This window comes from Corvus brachyrhynchos, unplaced genomic scaffold, assembly GCF_000691975.1.
Source record: "Corvus brachyrhynchos isolate BGI_N302 unplaced genomic scaffold, ASM69197v1 scaffold881, whole genome shotgun sequence".
NCBI classification, from domain to species: Eukaryota; Metazoa; Chordata; class Aves; order Passeriformes; family Corvidae; genus Corvus; species Corvus brachyrhynchos.
In genome coordinates this window covers 241,304-264,224 of record NW_008236001.1, presented here as the reverse complement: position 1 = coordinate 264,224, position 22,921 = coordinate 241,304, and the positions used below count along the sequence as shown (strand labels likewise).

Genomic DNA, 22,921 nt, shown 5'->3' with positions numbered 1-22,921 from the left:
GGATTGTTTCCAGTCCCTAAAGTGGCTATACACCACTGCAATTCTAAACATGGACATATACTTTGTGATAGTCCCAGATAAATACCAAAGCTAGAAACCCTGACAGGGGCTTTGGGAGGTGGTTGCATTAAACAGAGTTGAAAAGCTTTTATTTTAGGGTTGGAAGACAGGGACAGTCTGCTTGTATTTCACTTAATGGCACTTTAAAGGTGAAATTAATGTTTTGGGATCACTTCCAGCCTGATTAAGTGATTGGAGTGGCAGTGAAATGGCAGGAGATGGTATATATGTCATTGCTCAAGACTTTGGAAAGAGAACTTTCTTAACTGTAAGTGGGAAAATATTACCCTAGATTTCATCTTCACAGAATCCCAGAATATTCTGAGTTTGAAGGGACCCACAAGGATCATTGAGTCCATCTTTCAACTCCTTGTCCTGCACAGGACATTCCCAAGAATCATACCATGTGCTTGGGAGCATTGTCTACTTTGTGCTGTGACCACTTCCCTGGGGAGCCTGTTCCACTGCTCAGCCACCCTCTGGGTGAAGATCCTTTTCCTAACAACCAGCCTAAACCTCCCTTGGCACTTCAGGCCATTCCCTCAAGTCCTGTGACTGGTTGCTGCAGAGAAGAGAACAGTGCCTGCTCCTCCTTTTCCCCTCAGAAGGAAGTTGTAACTGCAATGAGGTCTCCCCTCAGTCTTCTCCTGGCCAAACAGACTGAGTGACCTCAGCTGCTCCTTGTAAGACTTCTCCTCAAGGCCCTTCAGCATCCTTGTGGCCTTCCTTTGGATGCTGATAGCCTTACGTCCTACTCATATTGTGTCACCCAAAACTGCACAGTGAGGCTGCCCCAGTGCAGAGCAGGACAATCCCCTCCCTTGCCCAGCTGGCGATGCTGTGCCTGATGCACCCCAGGACAAGGTTGGCCCTCCTGGCTGCCAGGGCACTGCTGGCTCAAATTCAATTGCCCCTGACTACGACACCCAAGTCCCTTTCTGCAGCACTGTTCTCCAGGGTCTTATTCCCCAGTCTGTCCATGCGTCCAGGGTTACCCTGTCCCAGGTACAGAATCCAGCACTTGTCTTTGGTAAACTTCATATGGTTGGCAAATGCATTAAGTCAATTGATACCTGGAAAACGCAGGGTAAAGTGTGTAGGAAACTTTAGGCTGGTGCATTTTACTGAAAGGCAGATGAAAATAGCATGGGTTTGAGACTTGTCATTGGGATTCTGGCAGCTACAGAGGGAGGAGCATTAATACTTCTAGCAGAATCAGATTTGCTTCAGACTTAATGAGACTACAGTTTGCTGCATGTGTTTAAGTTCTGTTTAGAAAAGAATAACTGTTATTTAAATAGTTATAGGTCAGTTAGTTGCATATAATTTTGCATAAAATCACCTAGGAATGGGTTTTCATGTGTGAATAATACACCTTTTATGGCTTTATAGGGCTTGTTAGGTTAGCCTGTGTATAGGTATTTTATGCTGCAGCAAAAAACATATAATACGACTCGACTCTTCTTTTCATGGAGAAAACTACAGTTAATCAGTAAAGCATAGGCTTTGAGGCCTCCTAACATGTCAGATCATCCTTTTCCGAATGCTACATCCCTCGTAGGCTGAGGCTGGATGGTGTTGTCAAAATAAAGGTACAACAGAAACCGTGAGCATGAGTTTGTGCTATTCTGCCTCCCCTGAAGGTACCCCACATTTTAAGGAGACTAAGGAGATGAAGTAGAAGGTGAACTCAAAAAAGTGCTGTGTTTTCACAATCTTTACCTTTACAATGGTCCAGTAGTGATTGGGAGCCTCACATACCTGTGAAACTGGAATAATGTTGCATAGGTGTTAGTATAAGACACCCTATTCCCAAGGGTCAGACACCTTAAGAGTGATGCATGACACCCCACGCTCAGATGCTTGTGGTTGGGGAACTCTGAAAACATGCTGAAATTAAAGAACAGAGGAAAAACCCTGAAAAAAATAGCAGCATTTCTTAAATGCTTCTGAAATACCTAAAAGCAGATCAGTTAGATACCATTAGGCTTGTTTGGCACAAATTAGAGAATGTGTGAGGGAAGGACATGCACCTATTGGAGTGGGCAATTAAAACATTGGCTTTCTTCCTTCTTTTTTTCAGTAGTTGTCCCTTTGTCCTCAATCGGACTGTATTGAGTTTTTGTCAAGAACAATATTCTGCAGTTAGTGAGATGAAACAGTGTTTACACTTTCAATGCAAAATTAATGCTGCTCTACGAAATGAAGCACATTTCTTTACAATAAAATTCTCATTGACAAAAAGAACTTTTAGATCAAAGAGCTACCTTATACTGAGTCTAAACAACTCCTGTTACAGTCTTTACAGCAAGATGTTTTTCAGTACCTTGTCAGTGAGATAAACAAGAAGAGCTTTATGGTCCCTTTTGGTATTTACATTTTTGTACAGTAGCTATCAGCAGATATTCCAGTTAAAATCACAGTACTTCTGACTGCCATTTCTTGCTTTCACATAATTGTGACTTTGCAATATATGTATTTTTTACACTGTTTTGTCTTTGCTGCAGAACAGTCTTTTTTATTTGCAAAGAACTGTGCTCAGAGTAGCTAAGTATCTTATCTCCATTAAGATTTTACCCATTAATCCTCAGGCCGTGGTAAAATATGGATCAAAACAGGTTCATTTAAAAGCAAACAAGGAAATGCTTTATGTAATTCTTATGATTATTCTAGTACTTTGACCTGCCCATTGATAAACTGAAGATTATTATTTTCTTAAGTGTGGCAAAAATAAACTAGACCTTTCTTATGAAAAAGCTGGGAGGGTTCATACAGATATTTGGTAGGGAATTAGACACTAGATATTGTTCTTTTCTTAGAGAATTTCTTCTACTACAGTAGGATGTCTTCAAAGTCAGCTGCAACAGGAGAGAATCGAGGTATAAATTATTTAGATCTATTAATTATGAAATTAAGAACTTTCATTAGTTGCAATATGTATAAATTTCCAAGTAGTCTTGCCAAAGGTCCAATATTTTTCATTTACTTCACAGCATTTTATTTGGAAAGATACATTCTGCAAAACCAATTAATTCAATCAGTTCACTGACAGTCATTACTTTTGGTCACACAATAGCATAGCACATAACTTTCGTGCAGTCAGGGGCTAGGACAATAGGAGGTGGCACTTCAAACAAAAATCTTTCAGTGGTAGAGATGTAACTTTTGGCTCTTGCTCAGTGCTAAAACTCAGTCATTGGTCAATTTACTCTTGTATCATTTGTTAAGCTTGTTTTCATTCCTATTATGCCTTTCTCCAAACAGATGGAAAATTCAACTCCTTCAGAATTTCTCCTTCCCACAGTAGCCTCAGTATTAGGAAAGGATGTCAAAGCCATGTGTTCACCAAGGTACTTTTCCAGGTCATTCTGTCCTTGCAGTCAGACCCTAACTCATAAAGTTAGTACATTGCAAGTCAATGTAGCTATGCACTGGGTAACAGTGTTGAGAGGAGAAGCCTTGCGGTTATTTTGTCATATACTAAATTATAATTTATGATTCAGTTCAAATGTCTCTTTCTGAGGCCTGCTTTTCTCACACTCTGGAGATCATCAAGTGTTTGTAGTTCAGCACTGTGTTTTCTGAGGACAGACTGTGACTTACATTCTGTATCACACTTCTTGGGAGAGGCACTTGTGAATGCACAGTATTTCATAAATAAAGTGACTGCTACTTCACCATAAAATGTAAATATTCACACCAGAGTAACAGGTGCACAATGAGAAATGGAGTCCCTGATGATGTCCCACAGTCCCCCAAAAGGATCAACCTTTTATTTATGTTATCTACACTCTTCTTTTAGACTTTGTAGTCTTTGAGAATATCCCACAAACTGTATGCTTTGTAGCATAGAAGATGTGACTGTATGGAAAGTACAAGTTTTGGGTTTGGTCAGGGTTTCCCTTCTGCTTTTTTTCTTCTGCCTGACTGGACTATTGTGGAGTTCCTTCCTTCGTCCCCTCCCTCACACATCCCAGGGGAAGGTCTTGGTACAGCCCTGTGACTCTGCTTTTTGCAGAGCCATGGCATCTGCTGTCACAGGTAGGAAAGTGAAGCAAAACGGAGGCAGGGCAGCTGTTGACATAACTGAAGGCTCTGACATCAGACCTTTTAAATAGGTGGAGAAAGAAGAGAGCTAGAAGATATTTTTAGAAAGTAGGATGCTGGGGAAAATTACCTCATGCCTGAGGTCTCTGTGTTTTATCATTTTAAGCTCTACCGTGAAAAAAAAATTGCAATTACATCTTTCTAATTCTTTCCACTTCCTTATTTATTCCTTGCCATTTTTCCACCCTGTCTCAATAACTGGATTACGCAAGACTTTTAATCAGAAGTTAGTTCCATGAACTTTTTATTGCCTACCTGCCTCCTGCAGATCAGTTGTGTGTAATTTCAAACCCTCAAAGACTAATTAATAGAAATCAAAGCCAAGAAGAAGGATTAAGGGGGTATGTGTGTTTAAATGAACCTAAAGTCCGTCTCTCCCTGCTACCATCAAAGCCCAAGGTAATTCTTCTGAATTTCAGTATTGCTCTGTTATACTCAGAGCCATGGTAGAGCAACTGGCTGGCACAAGGCTCGGATCTTGTGAGCATGTCCAAGTGGGTCTGACGTGCAGCTCGTTGCATGTGTTTTGATTTTTCACAGGCTTGGATCAACCAACAGAGTGCACCGGTATTGGCACTATAGTTCTACAAGGATTTCTTCCTCTAACTGCTCTGCCCTTGTTTCTTCCATTGCAAAGCCCAAGGAGCCTCCTCACAGCCCACCTGAATATTTTGTCTGGAAGAATCTATTAGATCTCCTTTGCAACTTCACAGATGAAGCTTTTTTTGCTGCTGACCTTGCTGGTTTTTTCTCACAGGTTCATGTCTTCGGTGTTGTTTGGCTGATACGGGTCTGTTAGAAAATGCCTGCACATCCACAGACCCTGTACCTGGCAGCCCACAGTGCAGGAGAGATGCAATATTATTGTCACAGTGAGGTGAATTAGTGAAAGATCAGCTGAGCTACAGTTAATAGCATTTAGTCCATAGGGGAGGCTGCAGTGCAAAAAACTCTGCAAAGGGAAAGAATATGAAATTAATTTTTATATATATCTATATATCTATATATCTGTGTATCTATTAGCTACCAGACTATATACATATATATCTATATTAATGTTTACCACCCAGACGTCTTCATTTTCTTCTAAGTGTTCCTTCATTTAACAGCGAGTGTTATTCAGGTGGTAAGAAAGTTCAGGAGAGGGTACATTCTCAGCTGAGATTGTCTGCAGACTTGCAAAGATGACACTAAATTGGGAAAAGGCTATGTAAATTTTGAAGATCCCTCTTTGGTAATCATGAATATTATAAGCGTGGTTTTGTACTCTGGTTTCCTAAGAAAATGAAGATCAGAAGGTTATGTGTAGGTGGGTGCTTCAGTCAGTAAGTTTTGGTACCATGCCTTTGTCTCCCCAGTAACATTTAAGACTGTTGATGAAGTTCAGGTAAAATTCTGGGTTCTGATGTCCAAATTTTTTAGTTTCTCCAAGTTTAATGAAAATAGACAGCTGAGTAGAGGAAACAGGGGTCCTAGTATGGAAGGACTAAGGTATTGGTATCAGCACTTATCGAACTTTGTAGAATTCAAGCAGGAGGCATTATGGGGGCAAACTTTAGAGAGTGCATGCTTGGCACATGTTATAATATACTCATAATGTTGAAATCCACACAGAATGAAGTCTGTAATTTCTGCACTTCAATAAAGTATCTTTTTCACTGCAGAAGTTGTAAACTTGGGACTATAGACCCTGTATGGACTGTGAAAACAAAGAGGATGAACTTTTTTTTTGGATTGGGTATTTGATAGCTGCCTGCCTTATGCAGAATATAGTAGTTCCCATAACACTGGCATTACAAAGGGTTTAGAGACAGCTATGCCCCAGCTAGAAGTGCTTTCTTATAAAGTCTAAACTATCTGCAGAGTTGATGTGAGTTAGCATAGCTGCCTCTGTAGTCTGTAACATACAGTTTGATCCCATCATTTGTAAAGCAAGGAAATGAAACCCATTATTTATCATTACAGCTCAAAGCTATCTATTTGGTGTTTGAACAGCCTCTTGAGAAATGCAGGTGATAGACTTTATTGCAGCTAAAATATTTATTGTTGCCCAGGGATATATTTCTAAAGGAATATTAGCTGTATGAGTGCTTTGTGGATGAATGGAGGCAGTTTCTCCTGATACTTGACTGGCTGTATACCATCCCTCATTGACTGCAATGACTACAATGCAAAACAGCTTTGCAGTAAAACCATTGAACACATACTGCTGGTCAGAGAGCCAAGTCCTTGAGGTGCAACTCCCATTTCAGCTGGAAAGCTCTGTATTTTGGCCCTCCAGCCCTTTTATCTGTGAGATCAGAAAGTCTTTGTGTATTAACTGGTACCTATAGTCATGACTTTTTTGATGTTAGTATACAAATTATCCATGAGTTTTTAGTTGAATTGAGGTCTAAAATATGATCACTGTTCACTGAACTCAAAGAAGTACTTTATTTTAAGGATCAAATACTTAAGTGGTCAGATTTAGTGTCTGGTATTATTTGCAAAGACATGCTTGAAACAAGTTTGCAGAGAAAAATAAAAAAGGGAACTGAACACATTGGTGAAGAGAATAAGAAAAATTGATGATGTCTTCTAAAGAGTATAGCTGGCAGGATGTTTTGCTTTCTACAGATATAGTTTCTATAGAAACCTGGAATTTTAAGATACAAATTCAGTACAACTTTTTAAACACTTAATGCAAAGCAAAATTGGGTTTCTGCACTGTTACAGAACCAGTAAAAGCAAACAGTCTTTCCGGTGTAGGACAGCTCCAGGATGGACCCGCTGCTGGCCAAGGCCAAGCCAGTCAGAGATGGTGGTAACGCCTCTGTGATAACATATTTTAGAAGGAAAAAAAGTTTTGCACAGATGTAATTATGCTCAGAGAAGTGAGGAGTGCAAGTATGTGAGAGGAACAACTCTGCAGACACCAAGGTCAGTGCAGAAGGAGGGGCGGGAGGTGCCCCAGGTGCTGGAGCAGAGATTCCCCTGCAGTCCCTGGTGCAGCCCGTGGTGAGGCAGCTGTGCTCCCACAGCCCATGGGGGTCCAAGATGCAGAGATCCACCTCAGCCCATGGAGGAGCCCCATGCTGGAGCAGGTGAATGCCTAAGAGGAGGCTGTGACCCCATGGGAGGCCTGTGCTGGAGCAGGGTCCTGGCAGGGACCTGCAGACCCATGGAGAGAAGAGCCCATGCTGGAGCAGGTTTCTAGTAGAACTTGTGGATGACCCACAGTGGGGCAGCCTGTCCTTGAAGGACTGCACCTTGGGAAAAGAGACCCACAGCAGTTCATGAAGAACTGTAGCCCTTGAGAAGGACTCGTCCTGGAGAAGTTCCCGGAGAACTGTTTCCTGTGGGAAGGACTTTACACTGGTGCAGGGGAATGACTCCTCTCCCTGAACAGTGGGAGAAACAGTGTGTGATGAACTGACCATAATACCCATTCCCTGTCTCCCTGCACTGCTGGGGAAGAAGGTAGAGCTGGGGAGGAGGGGATGGTGGGGAGAAGGTGTTTTTGAGATTTGTTTTACTTGTCATTATCCTGCTCTAATTTTAGTTAGCAATACATTCGATTAGTATCCCCAAGCTGTGTCTGTTTTGGCCATGATGGGAATCAAAAAAGTGATCTTGCTCCTGTCCTTATCCCAATTCATTAACTTTTTGTTATATTTTCTCTCCCACGTCCAGTTACAGAGGGAGATGATAGAGCAGATTTTGTGGGCACCTGGCATCCAGACAGGGTCAACCCACCACAATAAAGCATCCTATTAAATCCTAGGAATCCACTTGAAAGTTGGGGAATAAACTATCTGTGCTTCCCCATATAAGAAAGAAGCAGAACAGTTGTCTTCTTTTGTCAGTCTTTGTGACTATTTTACATTTCCTGGTACAGAGAGGTTTCTTCCTAACATCAGAAAGATGCACACAACTGGGAGCATAACTTCAGCCTCAAATGTTCACCAAAATATTAAATGTTGTTGAATGTTTGCATGCAAGATATTGGAAATGAATGTAGCTAGCTGCATCACATATCCCGTTCCTAAAGTCTTTTAATCTTTTTATATGAAGGGCAAAGTTGTTAAAACTCAAGCCAGGAATGCAAATACCACTGTCCAAAGTTTTCCATTTGGACTTCATTATCTGAATGCACTATGAAGAAATCAGGGTATTAATGGTATTTTGAGGCCTACTTAAAGCTTGGAGGTGGCTCTAGATTCTGGTGCTTTTTATTGAGTCAAGAAGAAAAGTTAAAAGAGTATCTAGAGGTTACTACTAACATCATATGGAGAAGTTACTGAAATGTTTGTTTTTCCTAATTCTGTGAGTCAAAGGCTATTCAGACGATGTGTTTATATACGTGACACTGGTTACCTGCTGCTTGCAACAAAGCCAGATTCTAACCAAGAAAAGATTTCATGCCTTACTGCAGTCAGATGATGTCAGACTCAGGGTGTGTATTAGCTTACTGTTGGGGACAAGATATGTGTAGGAAGAGGCCTTTGTTTGCTTCCTTCACACAGCGAAGAGTTATGGGGAAAGGAAGTAAGCAGAGACAAAGGAGGCTGTTCATTCTGGATCTGCCTTTCTCCTGAAAGGCTTCACTGTTTAGACAGTGAAGTGAACCCTGTGTTAAAGTAAGACAAAAAAGCAAGCGGAGGCGCTACAGCAGTGCCTTGCTTTCCGTGCATGGGAGGATTTGAGCACCAGCATCAGGAGGATTTCAGACCAGTCCATGACTGCATCACTGGAGCTCTGAGACACTTAATCCAATCAGCTAAATATTTCAAACTTTCTTTTAAAGTACTTCTTTTTTTTCTTAGCAAAGAGTCACCAGATAAAATAAGCATGCTTGCAATTTAATTCATACACCTACCTGCCCTTTGAAACCAAGTGTCTAAAATGCATCCATCCTACAGCTGGAAAGAGAGACTTGTGATTATCCCATTCAGTCCCTGCAGTGACACACCCTCCTCGCTTCATTCAACAGATCCAGCACTACAGGAATTATTGCTCTGTCTTTATTCAAGCCACAACTGATGGTGCATGTGGAATAAGCTTGCTGGGAAGATACCCAGGCTTTGCTTTGACTCCAACTGAAAATGAATTTGCTGCATACCCCACTACCACTAATTATAGCAAATTACTATCACTGCTACGAAGCCCTTCTACATCTGCCTGATTGGCTTCTGTTCTGCCTCTGCAGCTGCTTGGTGAGGCCAAGCTCCCAACCTGTGCCTGTGAGAGGATGTTCACTCAGCTCTCAATTCACTTTTGAACCTGCACTTTCAATCAGCTAAACACATTCTGCTGTTGCCTGGGCGAGGAGTTTGGCTCTGGTAAAGGGAAGCTTAGGAACAGCTTGGAATTCTCCCGGGAAAGAGGCCTTTTCCACCCATGTGTTGGCAAGTTTGGAAAATGCAGCAAATGGTCAGTATAAGGGACAGAGAAGAGGAACTCTTGGGCTATGTTCTTCTCATCCCAAACTTCAGTTGCCTCTAAAGCATTTGGACTTTGAGATAACTGGTATACTGACATCTTCTTTCTTATCTCTCAGAGAGTTCTAGAACTTAATTAATTAACATTAGTGAGCTATGAACACTTCCTCTGATCGGAGTTACTACGTATCACAGCAAAATATGAATAATCTTGACATGCTCAAATCAGCTCAACTTTGATACAGGTGAAAAGAGAATGAATGACACTTACTACACTATAGGGAATATCTCGGGTTGTTTGAAATGCAATAATCCTCTTATGGATTTCTGGGCTATTTTTATAATACTAATTCTGATTAAAAACACTAAGTCTGACTGTCAGTACTAATCCATGCTTCATCCTTGCATATCTAGCAGTGTTAAACACTGACTTGTCTAAAGGCCTTTGAAAATATTCCCACATGTAAAAACTTCTGAGGAACACATACAAGAAACACACATTTCCCTGTTTCTGCAGTGGGAAGAGTTTATGGAGCTACACAAGCCATCAGTATGGGTGCTGTATTTAGTGAATTGACTTTGATTATGTCCCAGTTTCATAGCAGCTGATTTAGTTTTTTAGCTCTCTGTTGTTCTGAAGTGAGTAATTGGAGTTCAGCAGTGACAAAAAATGGTTCTTTTATTTTTTCCTTTTTTTCTCATTTTAGTAGGTGCTCAGCTTCCCTCTTCATCAGCGAATAAGCTCTATAAAAATGGGCTGGAAATGCCTCCTCCAAAATGAGTGGTGTTGACAGGCTGCTGCTGTAGCCTGCTGCCTGTGCAGGTACAGACAGATGCTTTGAGCTCTGACCAGATGTTGCAGCCAGGCAAAAACAAAGTTTCCCAAAACTACTCAGCAGCATGTAACTCATTATAGCAATGGAGAAACATGCACAACACTGGAATTATCTTGTGTCCTAGACACTTTTGCCTCACTTTATGTTGTACTTTAGGCTGTCCGGACTGCAGATAGAATTGTATTGAATCCTACATTTTGATACTTAAAAAGCTCAGGTAACCTTCCCAAGCTGCACAGCTGTTCTAAGAGGATTTTCAACCATAAAGCATGAACTGTTTAACACTAGTTTGCAATTAAAATGAGAAAAATCTTGCAAAAAGCACTTTTTAAAAAAATATGCAACTTGATGTTGTTTTTCAATACTCTGTCTGTAAAAACAGGACCTTTTTCTCAGTTTTCTAGTGAAACCTAATTTGACAATGCAAGAAGCAATTAAGCTAGAATATGTTCCTCTGTTTTATCTGGTCTTTAAATAATTTAGAGGCTGAAATTAGTTTAATTTTTTGTTATTTGTACTGCATGATAAAAATTTTATTCATTATATAAGCAAGTAAACATGGCAGGCAAATTGTGTGAGGCACATAAAAGTGCGAAAGGATTAAGAAAAAAGTATGGGCAGAATGTACTTGGTCCTGCAGATTTTGGTAGCCGTATGTAGTGTGAAGATGGACAGATGGAAAAACAGTAATGTAAAAATTTTATACTAGAAATCATCCCTTTCAAGTCTCCATTTCCAAATAGTTTTATAACTTCAAATTCTTTCTTTCCATCTGATACATTACTGTAACAAATGCAACCTTATAAACTTCCTTCTTAGAATAAAATAGGATTTACTTGCAATAGGGATGTGTGTAAGAATATCCAGAGAATATATTAGGCCTTAGTTTTGTAGTTAAAGCTTAAAAAGTTATTTGAAAGCAATGCTTTTCATTAAACATTTGAGAAATTTCCACTGTAGGAAAGACGTTCGCATGCTGAACAGAGGAGAAGAACACTGATAGTTCTCTGCAATGGTTACGCTGTGCCCTGGGAGAGAACAACCCACAGTGTTGTCTTGCTTGGACTATTTAGATATAACCCAGTCACTACTCTCCTTCACAAAGACAATTCACTGTTTTCGGAGTGGGGCACTTGATAAGAAATTTGTCTTATGTTTCAACCCAGTGTATTCAACATTACTGGAGGGAAGTTCCCTTGTAGTGGGGATGTACATGGATTGGTCAAGGAGAAGGGATATGCATAAAAGCAATTGTGATTGCTTCAGTGCAATGGAAGTGCAGTGGAAGATAGGTATGGAGAGAAGTGGCAGGAGTATTATGAGGGCATAGCTGGTGGGGGTTTTTTGAGGACACAGACAGTAGCTGTTTTAAAAGCACAGATGGTGGTTGGGATGTAGGAATCTGTAGAAAAGCAAGACTTGAAGGATGCCTAAGCCCCTTTTTCAAGTGGGCTATGAGTTCAGGTTTCTCTGTTTTCAAGCATGCTTTTAAAAAGATTTTAAAAGAGTGTGGGTGAATCTTCAGAGTGTGTGGACTTAACACTGTGCAAACCAAGCTCTAAATAACCCAGGCTGTCTCTCTCCCACCACAAAAGTCAGTGCAGTCACTATTTACTTTTAAAAACTGTGTTCAACTTTCCTAGAATTAGAATAATATTCTGGCAAGTGCATTCAAATTAATTATTTTTCTTACCTGTAGTAGTGACTGTGTAAATATTCTTTGGCACTGTTTCATTAATATTCCCTAGGTTGACCCTTTTGTTGTTAAAAAAAGCCACAGAGTTACTGTTTTTTCATGACTTTTTTTTCATGACACTAGAAATCAGTCTCATCTTTCTGTCACACAACTGTGAAGCAAACAGGGCTATGTCAATAAACTGGGATTATTTTTTAGCTTCCTGCAAGCTCCTCCCTGCTTCTTGACTACTATCTCTCCAGCTGAGAAATGCTGTCTTCCTCGCTCACAGCCCTTGGTGATTACACATTACTCTTTATGTCTATTCCCCAAGTAAGAACAAAGATGAGATACAATTATCAGCAGGGTATCTTGAAGCCCCAGTCTCCACAGATGAATACTCATGCCAAAACAGGTGACTCTCTATTAATTTCGATTGCATACACTTCTTTCTTCTTTGAAATTATGGAGTGTAGTTGCCCTGATCCTAAACATCATCATGTCCAGAAGCCTTATGGAGTCACATAAAAACAGTCATAACAGATGAGACCAGTGTCCACTAAGCCAAATGTCCTGTACAACAAAATAAATAATAGGGCAAGGACATAGTGTTGCTTTTTTAGCATTGCCTGAATTTTTGTAAAGTAGTGGCTGAGGGACTCCTGAGCCAGAGATATGTACTTAGAAGCCTGTCATTTTATTTGACTGAAAAAATTACTTCTGCTCATTTCCCTTTGATGCTTATCTTTTCTTAGACATCATATAATTCCTCAGCTGCCTTACTTTCTATAAACTGAAGAGGTGGCATTTTCTGCAGTTCATGCCTCTTTGTAAAGATGGATTAGAGAAATGTCACAGGCACTGGAGTTTCTGCCTGTTTTGAGTTCATACCAGGCAGGAAGAAAACTCTTGCAGAGAATACTTTTGTTTTGGTGCTCCTAGAAGTCTTTCACACATAGAGCCTTACTAGGCTGCACACATATACTCCAAAGAAATGCTTATAAGGAGTAGACCGACTGGTGTCACGAAGTAATTCTTTTTCAGCTCTGGCTGACAAATACCAGGAACTGTCTATCTCAGTAGTTCCTTAAGTGAACTAAGAAGCTGATCCCATTCCACTTCTTTGACATTCCTTTTTATTTCTAATTTTCAAGACAAAACAACGATGTTCCATCCAGTGACACTTACAAAGAACAAAGACATGCAAAATCCACTCCACTTTGGAGACTTCTCATAAGGAAAGCCAGAACACTGGAGTTTCTTCTGACTGCAGTTCCCTACAGGATAGGATAGATGACATTATAGTGGGAGTCTGCTACAGGCCACCCAACCAGGATGACTCCCTGGATGAGTCACACTATAGACAAGTAGAAGCAGCTTTATGTTCACAGGCCTGGTCCCCATAGGAAAGAGGTGCTATGCTGGATTTTGTTCTCACCAACAAGGAGAGGAGGAGGAGAATGTAAAGCTCAAGGGCAGCCAGGGCTGTATTGACCATGAAATGTGAGGTTTCAGATCCTCAGGGCAGTGAGGAAGGCACACACACACCCCCCAGACTTCAGGGCAGCAGATTTTGGCCTCCTCAGGGATCTGCTTAGTCATGTACCATGGGATAACTCCCTGAAGGGGAGAAAAGCCAAACAAAGCTTGTTGATATTCAAGGATTACCTTCTCCAAGCTCAGGATTGATGCTTCCCAATAAGAAGGAAGTCAGGCAGAAGCATCAGGAGACCTATGTGGATGAATGAGGAGCACCTGGACAAACTCAAACACAAAAAAGAAGCACACAGAGGGTGGAAGCAAGGACAGGTAGCCTGGGAGGAGTGCAGAGATACTGTGTGAGCAGCCAGGGATCAGGTTAAGAAAGCTAAAGACCCGATTCAATTAAAGCTGGTCAAGGATGTCGAGGCCAACAAGAAAAGCTTCCATACATACATCAGTGATTAAAGGAGGACTAGAAAAAAGTGGGCCCTCTCCACAAGGAAACAAGAGACCTGGTTACCTGGATCATGGTGCTCAGAACCTAAACGTGCATAAATCCGTGGCTTCCAATGAGATGCATCCATGAATCCAAAGGGTACTACTGTAGGAGGAAGTGGCTAAGCCACTACCATATTTGAGAAGTTGTGGCTGTTTGTGAAGTTCCCAATGACTGGAAAAGGGGAAACATAATGCCCATCCTTAAAAGGAGAAAAAAGGAAGACCTGGATGCCTACAGGTTGGTCATTCTTAGCTTTGTGTCTGGCAAGATTATGAAGCAGATCCTCCTGGAAACTATGCTAAAACAATGGAAAATAAGAATGTGATTGGTGACAGAAAATGTGTCTTCACTAAAGGCAAATCATGCCTGAGAAATTTGGTGGCCTTCTGTGGATGGGTTACAGGGGGAGTGGGTGAGAAAAGAGTCCCTGATGTAATCTACCTTGATCTATTCAAAGCATTTGGCACTGTCCCGCAAAGTATCCTTGTCTCTTCACTGAAGAGACATGGATTTGATAGACGGACCACTTGGTAGATAAGGAATTTTTAAGCAGAAGTCAGCTGATGGTGTTTGTTTCCAACAGGGCTTTGCTTCTGCTCTGGAGGGAACTCCTTGCTGCTTGTATTTCCCTGGCTGCTCTCTCTTAGCCATGGTGTGAATTTGGGCGGCTGAAGGTGAAACGCTGAATTCTGGCTTATTATCAGACAGGACTGAGGAAGCCTGCTTGTGCTGGATATACATTTCCAGGATGCCCAGCAATCTGCTAATTTTCGGTGGCCAGATTTACACTCATCTAGCACTGTGTAAACTACAATTCCATATTTTAAAAATTGAAGTAGGTAACTCCTGTTTAATTTCTTGAGCAGAAAGCTATTCACTGGAAGGGATTTTAGGGGCTACAATTTCTCCAAGTGTCATTTTCTTGACTTTTATATCTGCACCAACACAGCATCTTTTTTGCTGCTTTGATTCCCCTATGATTCTGTCTTGCATTTTGCACATACTGTTCACTCCAGCTATCTCTGGTTGAATTATACAGAGCACTTCATGTGAAACCAGGCAGAGAGTGTAACAGATAACCAAATCTGCTTTTTTTTTTAGCTGGTGGAAAGTATCTCTCTTGAAGACACCATAGTACCTGTCAGTGATTATTTTCTCAAATGTGTGGCCGGTAAATACTGACATTTAATATTGCTAAGTGCCTCTGTAGTAAATCATAAACTATGCAGGTTAGAAGGACCTCTGGAGGTTGAATCTTTCTCCCCCTCCTAAATACTAGTCCAGCTAGTGCTCTACACAGTGACCGGCTATTTTTTAAATAGCTCCAAGAATGGAGTACCCATGACATCCCTAAGACTTTGCTGCAGTGGCAAATTGCAAATTTTCTTTGGGGAAGAAAAATTTCCTAAGTTTTCTTGTTAGTGTCCTGTGTTGCATCTTGTACCTGATGGCTCTCACCCTTTCTCTGTGCATCTCTGAGGCTGTCTCCATCTTTTTCTCCCCTCCCACGTGGCTGATGAAGAGAGAAGTAGGTCCCTTTTAACCTTCTCTTCTTAAACCTGCTTTAAAAATCATTACCCATTATAAAGAATTGTAAGTTTAATGGCTTTAATAGTTTGGATTTTAGATCCCAGGAAGGGATCAGGTTTTCAGGCATTTATGCACAACTACAAAGGCTATTGCTCTTTTTGTCTGAACTTCTCATTGTTTCTGTAGATCAGTGGTTCTCTACTTTTCATTTATATAAAGAAGCTAAACTGTAAATAAGTGTATAAAAAAAAAGGAAAGAAAATAATAACAGTTGCTGCAATTTTAAATGCAGTTTTAATTGAAAGTGGTTTTGTGGACATATAAACATCTTTCAGGGTGTAGTATTGCTTCAGGACTTATGAAATAGTTCACAGTTTCCCCAAAGAAAGGAAAAAGCAATTCACAAAGTCAAAAGAGGGGTGTTGACAAATGAGTGTTAATACGCATTTTTCAGCAGCACTGAAAAGATAGGATACGTGTTTATACCTTTAAAAAACCCACTTTTGTTCTCTTTTTTCTTGCTTTGAAGATGCAAATCTTCAAGAGGTTCATAGAAAGATACAGTGGCAAAATGTGTTAACCCAGCATTTGGGCAAAGAGGCTTCTACAAGCCTTGTACTTGAGACGTTTCAGTTTTAACATGTAAGGAAATGTTTCGAGAAATAAAGACTTAATTAGAGAAGTAGTGAGTTACTGAAAGATGTTGGAAAGTTAAAATAACTTTGTAAGGAAGCAAAGGCAAGAAAAGGAGACAGTAAACAATCTGTGAAGGATGAGTGTTAAAATAATATTCAATTAGAGACATCAAAGCTATTCTGCAAAGAAAAGTTATGAACAGCCAAAATAGAGGCTGGAGATCAAAAGGATTTGGAATAGAGGTGGGCAGGTTCTGGGGAAAACTTTATAAACAATAAGAGCACCTTAGAAGGGGTTTCTTAGAAAAACAGGGAACAAATGAAAGCCTAGATAGGCAGCATGATTCTTTTTAATACATTTGAGAAGGATGTTTTGGAAAAGCAAGGAAAATAGCACTCAATAAAGAGTACTTCTGAATAGAATGTGATCTTTTAAAAAACAATAGTCCAGTGTTTCACTCACCTCACTTCCCTGTCATTGAGAGTATGTGGGCTCTTGTCACATGTAAAACAGCAAGAGAACAAGAGCTCACAACTAAATTCCCTTTTTTTTGCTTATTCTTTTAGCAGTTCTGAAGAGTCTGAATGCATCTGTACTGTTGGTGATTTTTAGTTAAAAGTTTTTGAAGGCAGACATATAAATAAACAGTAGCATACAAATAAATATACGAAAGCCCCAAAGTGACTGGGATCTTCAGCCAAAGTAACTCAAGAATAGTTACTTAAAACTTCATAATACACCAGAATTTGGAGAAGTGGCCCTATATCTTGCTTTAGCTGATTCTGCTGGAAGGTAGAGATTATAGAAGCAAAATTCCTCCTCAGTCTTTTCACTTTCAAGTCACAAATTACTTCAGTACTATTCCTCTGCATTTATATAAATGGATGAAAGTCTGTCAGCAATAACTTAGCATTAATTGCTCTTCAATTAGTATAATGAGTATTTCTAGATTGTGTAATGCTTATGTGTGCATTCTAAAGCTTTCTCAAATGAGGACTTAATGCTGCATGTTCTTTGTGAAAGATCCTATAACTAATGGGAATACGGTTTCATAGAATCAAAGAACCATGGAATGGTTTAGGTTGGAAGGGAACTTAAAGATCATCAAAAGCCAACTCCCCTGCCATGAGCAGGGACACCTTCCACTAGACCAGCTCGGTCAGGGTCCCATCCAGCCTGGCCTTAAATACTTCCAGGGATGGAGCATCCACAGCTTCTCTGGGCAACCTGTTCCAGTGTCTCACCCCTATTAAAGTAAAGAAATTACTTCCTAATAGCTAATCTAAACCTACTCTCCCTTTTACCATCCATCTTCATTACTAAGCAGTGTATATGACCCAGTCAAATTCTGTGAGAACTAATCAGGAAGGGAGATTAGAACTCAATAAAGAAAGTGATTATTTATAGCATAGTATTTAGACTCCCTCAGTGCTGCCATAGTAGTTGGGCTGAGACTTTGGACTGAAGGACAGATGCCATGCTCCTTTCTTCCTCGCTGGTAAAATCTTCTGCTGTTTACATGGCAAGTGCCATGGATTCACTATACTGCAGTAGCAGCACAGAAACTGTTTTTTTAAAAAACTCCACGACCCTTTCAGACTGCTTGAGTTGCTCACAATATAGCACATACACACCCAATTGTCCTACATAATATTTCAGAAAAGGCAGTAAGAACCAAAAAGAGGAGAACTAGATTGAAAATGTAATGAGCATGATCTTAAATGTCAAAATATGTGGACTCAAATGCTGTCAAACTGAGAGGTTCTTGATCCACCTCTGGTGCCTCACTTACAGAGCAGCACATCTGGAATGAAGAACATCAGAGCAGTATGATGCCAGTAACTCTGCACCTTCTGTGACAGGGGCTATTCCCTCCATAGGAAATTCACAAATGCAATCTGCAAACGAGACACATGTCAGGTTAATAACACAGCCCTTGCTGACCTAAATGCTAGAGAGGACTTGAATTGCACTTTTCCGAGGGTAAAGTTATTCATAACAAGAAATGCTGCCAAGATACGTTTTTTCTGCTGCATCCATTGTCTGTTAATGAGCTAGACAGCAGGTCTGACATGCTCATGTTTGACGTCCAGGTATTATCATATGCATCTGTCCTTAAAGAAATGCTGGAAGATAAACTCAGGCTTGACAGTCTGGTCTGCAAGGGTCTGATCTGCAAAGATTGGATCTGTCAGTGAAGTCCCACACATACTTGGTGCAATAGCATCATCAGTTCTGCAGATTGCATGTCCTCCACCCTCTTTAATGATCCTGTTAAAGGAATTTACAGCGGGTTGACACTCAGACAAAGCAAATGAGATCCCTTGGAAGAGCTCTAGACAACCATTTTCCCCAGATTTCTGCTGGGAGGTGTGTTTGAGGCATGAAAAAGTGTGTGTGTTGGAGGGGGGAGGAATTTACTGTAAGAGATTGTGTTAAACAATGGATGGTGTCTGCATATCTGTTCAGTGAGTTTATCTAAATATTCCCTTTTTCTCCCCTTTTTTCCTCCCTTCCCTTCCTTCTTTCTCTTCTGCCATTTCCTGCCAGGAAGGGCCACCTCTGAAGGGCCAGTTCTGTACAGCCTGGCACCAACACAGACGGACGCCAACAACAGCTCCAACTGTGAGTCAGTTTGCAGTGGGGGGACTCCTTGAAGCAGTATTGGTTTATGTGCATGTAGAAAGTGCAAGAACTCTGCAGAGGGCTTCCAGAACAGGGAGAGAGTAGGTTTGTTACCCCTAGCTCCCTCTGGTTGGAGTAGCATGCAAGTTTTTGATGTCTTACTAAATAGCGTTAGATAAATGTAGCTTCTCCTGAAATACACAAGGATTCTGACATGTGAGGGCCAGTGACAGGGAATTTTACCAGCAGAATAGACTTTTTTAGCTGAATGCTGTTCAGAGGAAACTGTCTATTACCGATAAGTGAAGCTTTGTAAAGGGAAGGCCTGGTAAAATCATAGCTCTGGCCTGTTACTTAGGCTAAGAAGAAAAGGACTGTGGGAGAGTGACTCAGCTGGAATAGAGGAAGTGAGGCATGCTGCAGGAATTGAATGCCTCATGCCCGCACCGTGGTGTATTGTGGTTGGTTAAATTGGGTTTGTTGTGTCTTAAAACTATGTAAACTGATAACCGACTAACGGCATAAAAAGGCCGGGGTTTTGGCAATAAAGATCCTCCTTTGCACCTGCCTGGGGACTCCTCATCGCTCTGTATCGCAACAGCTGTCCACCAAGAAAGCTTAAGGCACATCACCTGACTAGAGAAGAGGCTGGAAGTCAGGCGACAGACAAGGATCTTCATTGAATTGTTATTTTCACAGCTAGAGACAAGAGCTGCCAGTCTCAGATTTTTGTAGGAGCACTGATCTGTGTTAGGACAGGTGAAGAGACCTCGTTTTAAGTTTTGAGGTGATTTAGCTGCTGTCAATTCGATTCTCTTCAGGAGCAGCTGCAAGGGGGAAGACAAGACTTTGCACAGTTCTCTCTCATTATGCATGCACATAAAGTTATCCAACACTTGTGATCCCAGTCCCCAGAGGCCCCTTCTCCTAATATGTGTGTTAGGTGAAGATATTCCCTATGGAATTGTAGGAGAGGAAAAAAATGCATTACACTGAGCAAGTGAAAAATGACATCTGCTCTTCACTGTTCCTGAAAGGTACTCCTCCCCTATATTTTTCTCTTGGTGACTTTCCTGGTCCCAACAGGCTTTGGCCCAGCATCACAGAGAAGGTAGCTGGAGAAGGAGATAGTGATTTAAAGGAGAAGTGGGCAACTGTATCAGCTGGAAAATTTGAGAGGAGGTGATGGCAAATGCAGAGGAGAGCAGAAGGCAAAAAATGGAAAAAGTCTCTAATTACGCCTACACTTCAAAGACAGTAGGATAAGTTACATCCTCTGGCAAGGACTGAGAGGGTACTGGTTCAAGACTAACTATTTGAGCTATAAAATTTGTATCATCTCATTCATGGAAAGGTAGTATAAAGCAGTGACACACTACTGTACAGTGAAGGGATTAACTCTGTTTTTTCTAGATGCATTGTCCTCAGCATAGTTCTAACATTTTCCATGATTCTACTAAAAACTGTATCTTTGGTATGTATATGTAGATACAGCTTTTTATGAATATACTTGAATATATTAGTAAAAATCTTGCTCCGAAACTGTGAAAGTGACTAATAATGTTATCATAAACAATGCTGTATTCTGATTTTATGCTGTACAGCGAACAATGGAAAATTCACAACACAGACCAATGTCTCACTGATCTGTGACTCTTAAGCAAAGAATTTATTCAAGCCATACTTCTTCATCTCAAATGCTTGAGTGAGTCATACTATATTTGTCCTGCTTTTTACTTTTCTGATGATTTGTTTGTCTCCCAGTTCCTGCAGTCCAATGGCCGCTTCTGTAAACTATTGATTGGAATTGTTGATGTCCTGGGCAGTGCATCAAACCAGATGGTTTGTCAGTTGTATCAGTCCTGTGAGCAGTTCTGTCTGTCGGTAAACATGTGGACAAGGGCCTTGAGATCAACAGGAAGACTCACTGTTAAATTGCAGCACGCAGCTAAGGAATCTGTGCTTGCGTTTGTACCAGGTGGAAGTGATTTTAAAAAAATGTAAAATCTCACAGAGGTGGGAAGCTGACTATGGACAGAATTCAGGCTAATGCTTCACTCAGCACAGAATGCCTTTCGGAGTTAATGAGTGAATACAAATTAATTAAGCAGTATATACAGCCATGAAGCTTCAATTTCACTTTAAATTCCATGGTTGAGATGACACTGACTTAGAGGAGTCATTGCTTATAAAAATAGACAAGTCTCTGTGGAGCCCTCCTTCAAAAATTTCACTTGCAAACACTTTGTGTTCCTGGATGTTTCATTTGATATTTGGTTGAATGTCATTCCTGTCACAAAAAAAAAAAAAAAAAAAAAAAAAAAGCAACAGGCTCAGAGAAGTACAGCCCCATCTTTTGGGAGAGAATTAGTTTCAAAGCAGGTTTTGGGGACCTAAAGTCTGAAATACAATACACTATTCTATTCTTCCTTTTAGCTTACCTGGTAGTCAATCCTGTACTTGTCTAGAGCAGTACTCTATTTTTGGCTCTTTTTTTTGGTTTGGTTTGGTTTTTTTGTTTGGTTGGTTTGATTTGGTTTGGTTTTTGTTTTCTTATTCAAGTTGCCAAAGCACTTAATCAAACTTCAAGATGGATTGTGATTACATCTCAAGCCCTTCTTTGCACATTGATTGATTTTGTTAATGTTTGTTTTGGTTCCTCTCTAGTAAGAACAGTTTGAAACTGCACTATATGGGGGGGGGGAAATTTAGACAAGAAAAGTAATAGCATAGTAATTCCATGCAGGTGAGATATTGATCAAGGCTGCTCAAAATGCTTGGCCAATGTCCTTTCTTTTCACCTCCAGTCATTTGTTTGTAGCCTCTCTGAGTCTCCTGGACCTGCACAGATTAGTGTTGAAATTATTGGGGTCAGGCAATTCTTGAAGATTCACAAAAGCACCTAAAAATGTTTTTAGGACTTTATTGTTGTTATTATTATTCAGGATGTCCTCCTTTGAATGACAAGCCTACAACAGGAAATACAAACAGGAAAAGATAGTCTATCTAGGTGGACAGACTAAAGGGCAATAAAAAGGAAGGGGTCCAAGGGGTCCAAGGGGTCCTGTAACAATGTAGAACTCTCCCTCTGAGAGATAGGAAAAGGGGCTGAAAGAGGGTATACAGACCCCATTCTTGGGTCTGTATATATATTCTTGGGTCTGTATATATATACTCAAAACTTCATGATACAAAGCTGATTGAACCTGGAGTCCATGCTTTGAGTAGGGGTTGGACTCCATGTCCTCCAGAGCAGCCTTCCAAACAATGTCATTTTTAAATTCTACTATCTATGGTAAATTCAGTAGCAAAGTCCTGTGTGTTTAAACTCTATATAGCCTGATAATTGGTCTAGCACCTAAGCTGCAGAAAATGTCCTCCCTCTTTGGAATTAAGCTGTCTCCTCTGAAACCACCAGATGATTGTTGTCTTCTGGTAGCATGCAGTGGACAGAAGAAGAATGTGATGTGATTTTTTTTGCACTAAATTTAAATGAAATCTGCTATATACACAGAGCAGCTAGGAATTTAGGAAACAAGGGCTGGAAATTGAGCTGACAATCTCAAGCAAGTACAGAAATCTTCCTCCCCATAAGACTAATGCTTATCGAATTTTTTAAAATGCAGAAAGACAAAACTCTTCTTTCGCAGATGTCCTGGGAATCAGAGCTAGAGGCGTCTCACTCTGACAGCACTGTTCCTGTTGTGTAGCTAAATTGTACAAGTCAGGTCCTGGGGCTGTCAATCCAGTTAAGTCTGCACCACTGTTTAGAAAAGAAGTAGATATACTCCAAAGACAAAATGCCAGTGACTTTGATGTGACTTTTTGATAAAGTCCTGGACTCTTTCAGCGAGAAGAAAGTATTGTTGCATTAATGTAATGACTTTTGATATCATATCTATTACTCTTTTATTGTGCATTTTCAAACCCTGGGCTCCCATTTGGTTTTGATGGACACCAGATTTTTTAGTTCCAAATGTTTTTTTGAAGTGTTTTCTTGGGGTTTTTTGTTGTAGTAATGGTAATCTAAACTGAGAGCTCATTATAAATT

General features: G+C 40.5%; 1 protein-coding gene across 2 annotated transcripts in view; it reads left to right on the top strand.

Annotated features, from left to right (window-relative positions):
- The window catches only part of LOC103614052 (pro-neuregulin-1, membrane-bound isoform-like), a 206,196-nt gene that overhangs the window by 25,327 nt on the left and 157,948 nt on the right, over positions 1-22,921 (top strand). For both annotated transcript variants that reach the window (XM_017730918.1, XM_017730924.1), the window contains exon 2: positions 18,796-18,870. In XM_017730918.1, the coding sequence (XP_017586407.1) occupies positions 18,796-18,870 (75 nt within the window). The remainder of the gene's footprint in view (positions 1-18,795; positions 18,871-22,921) is intronic.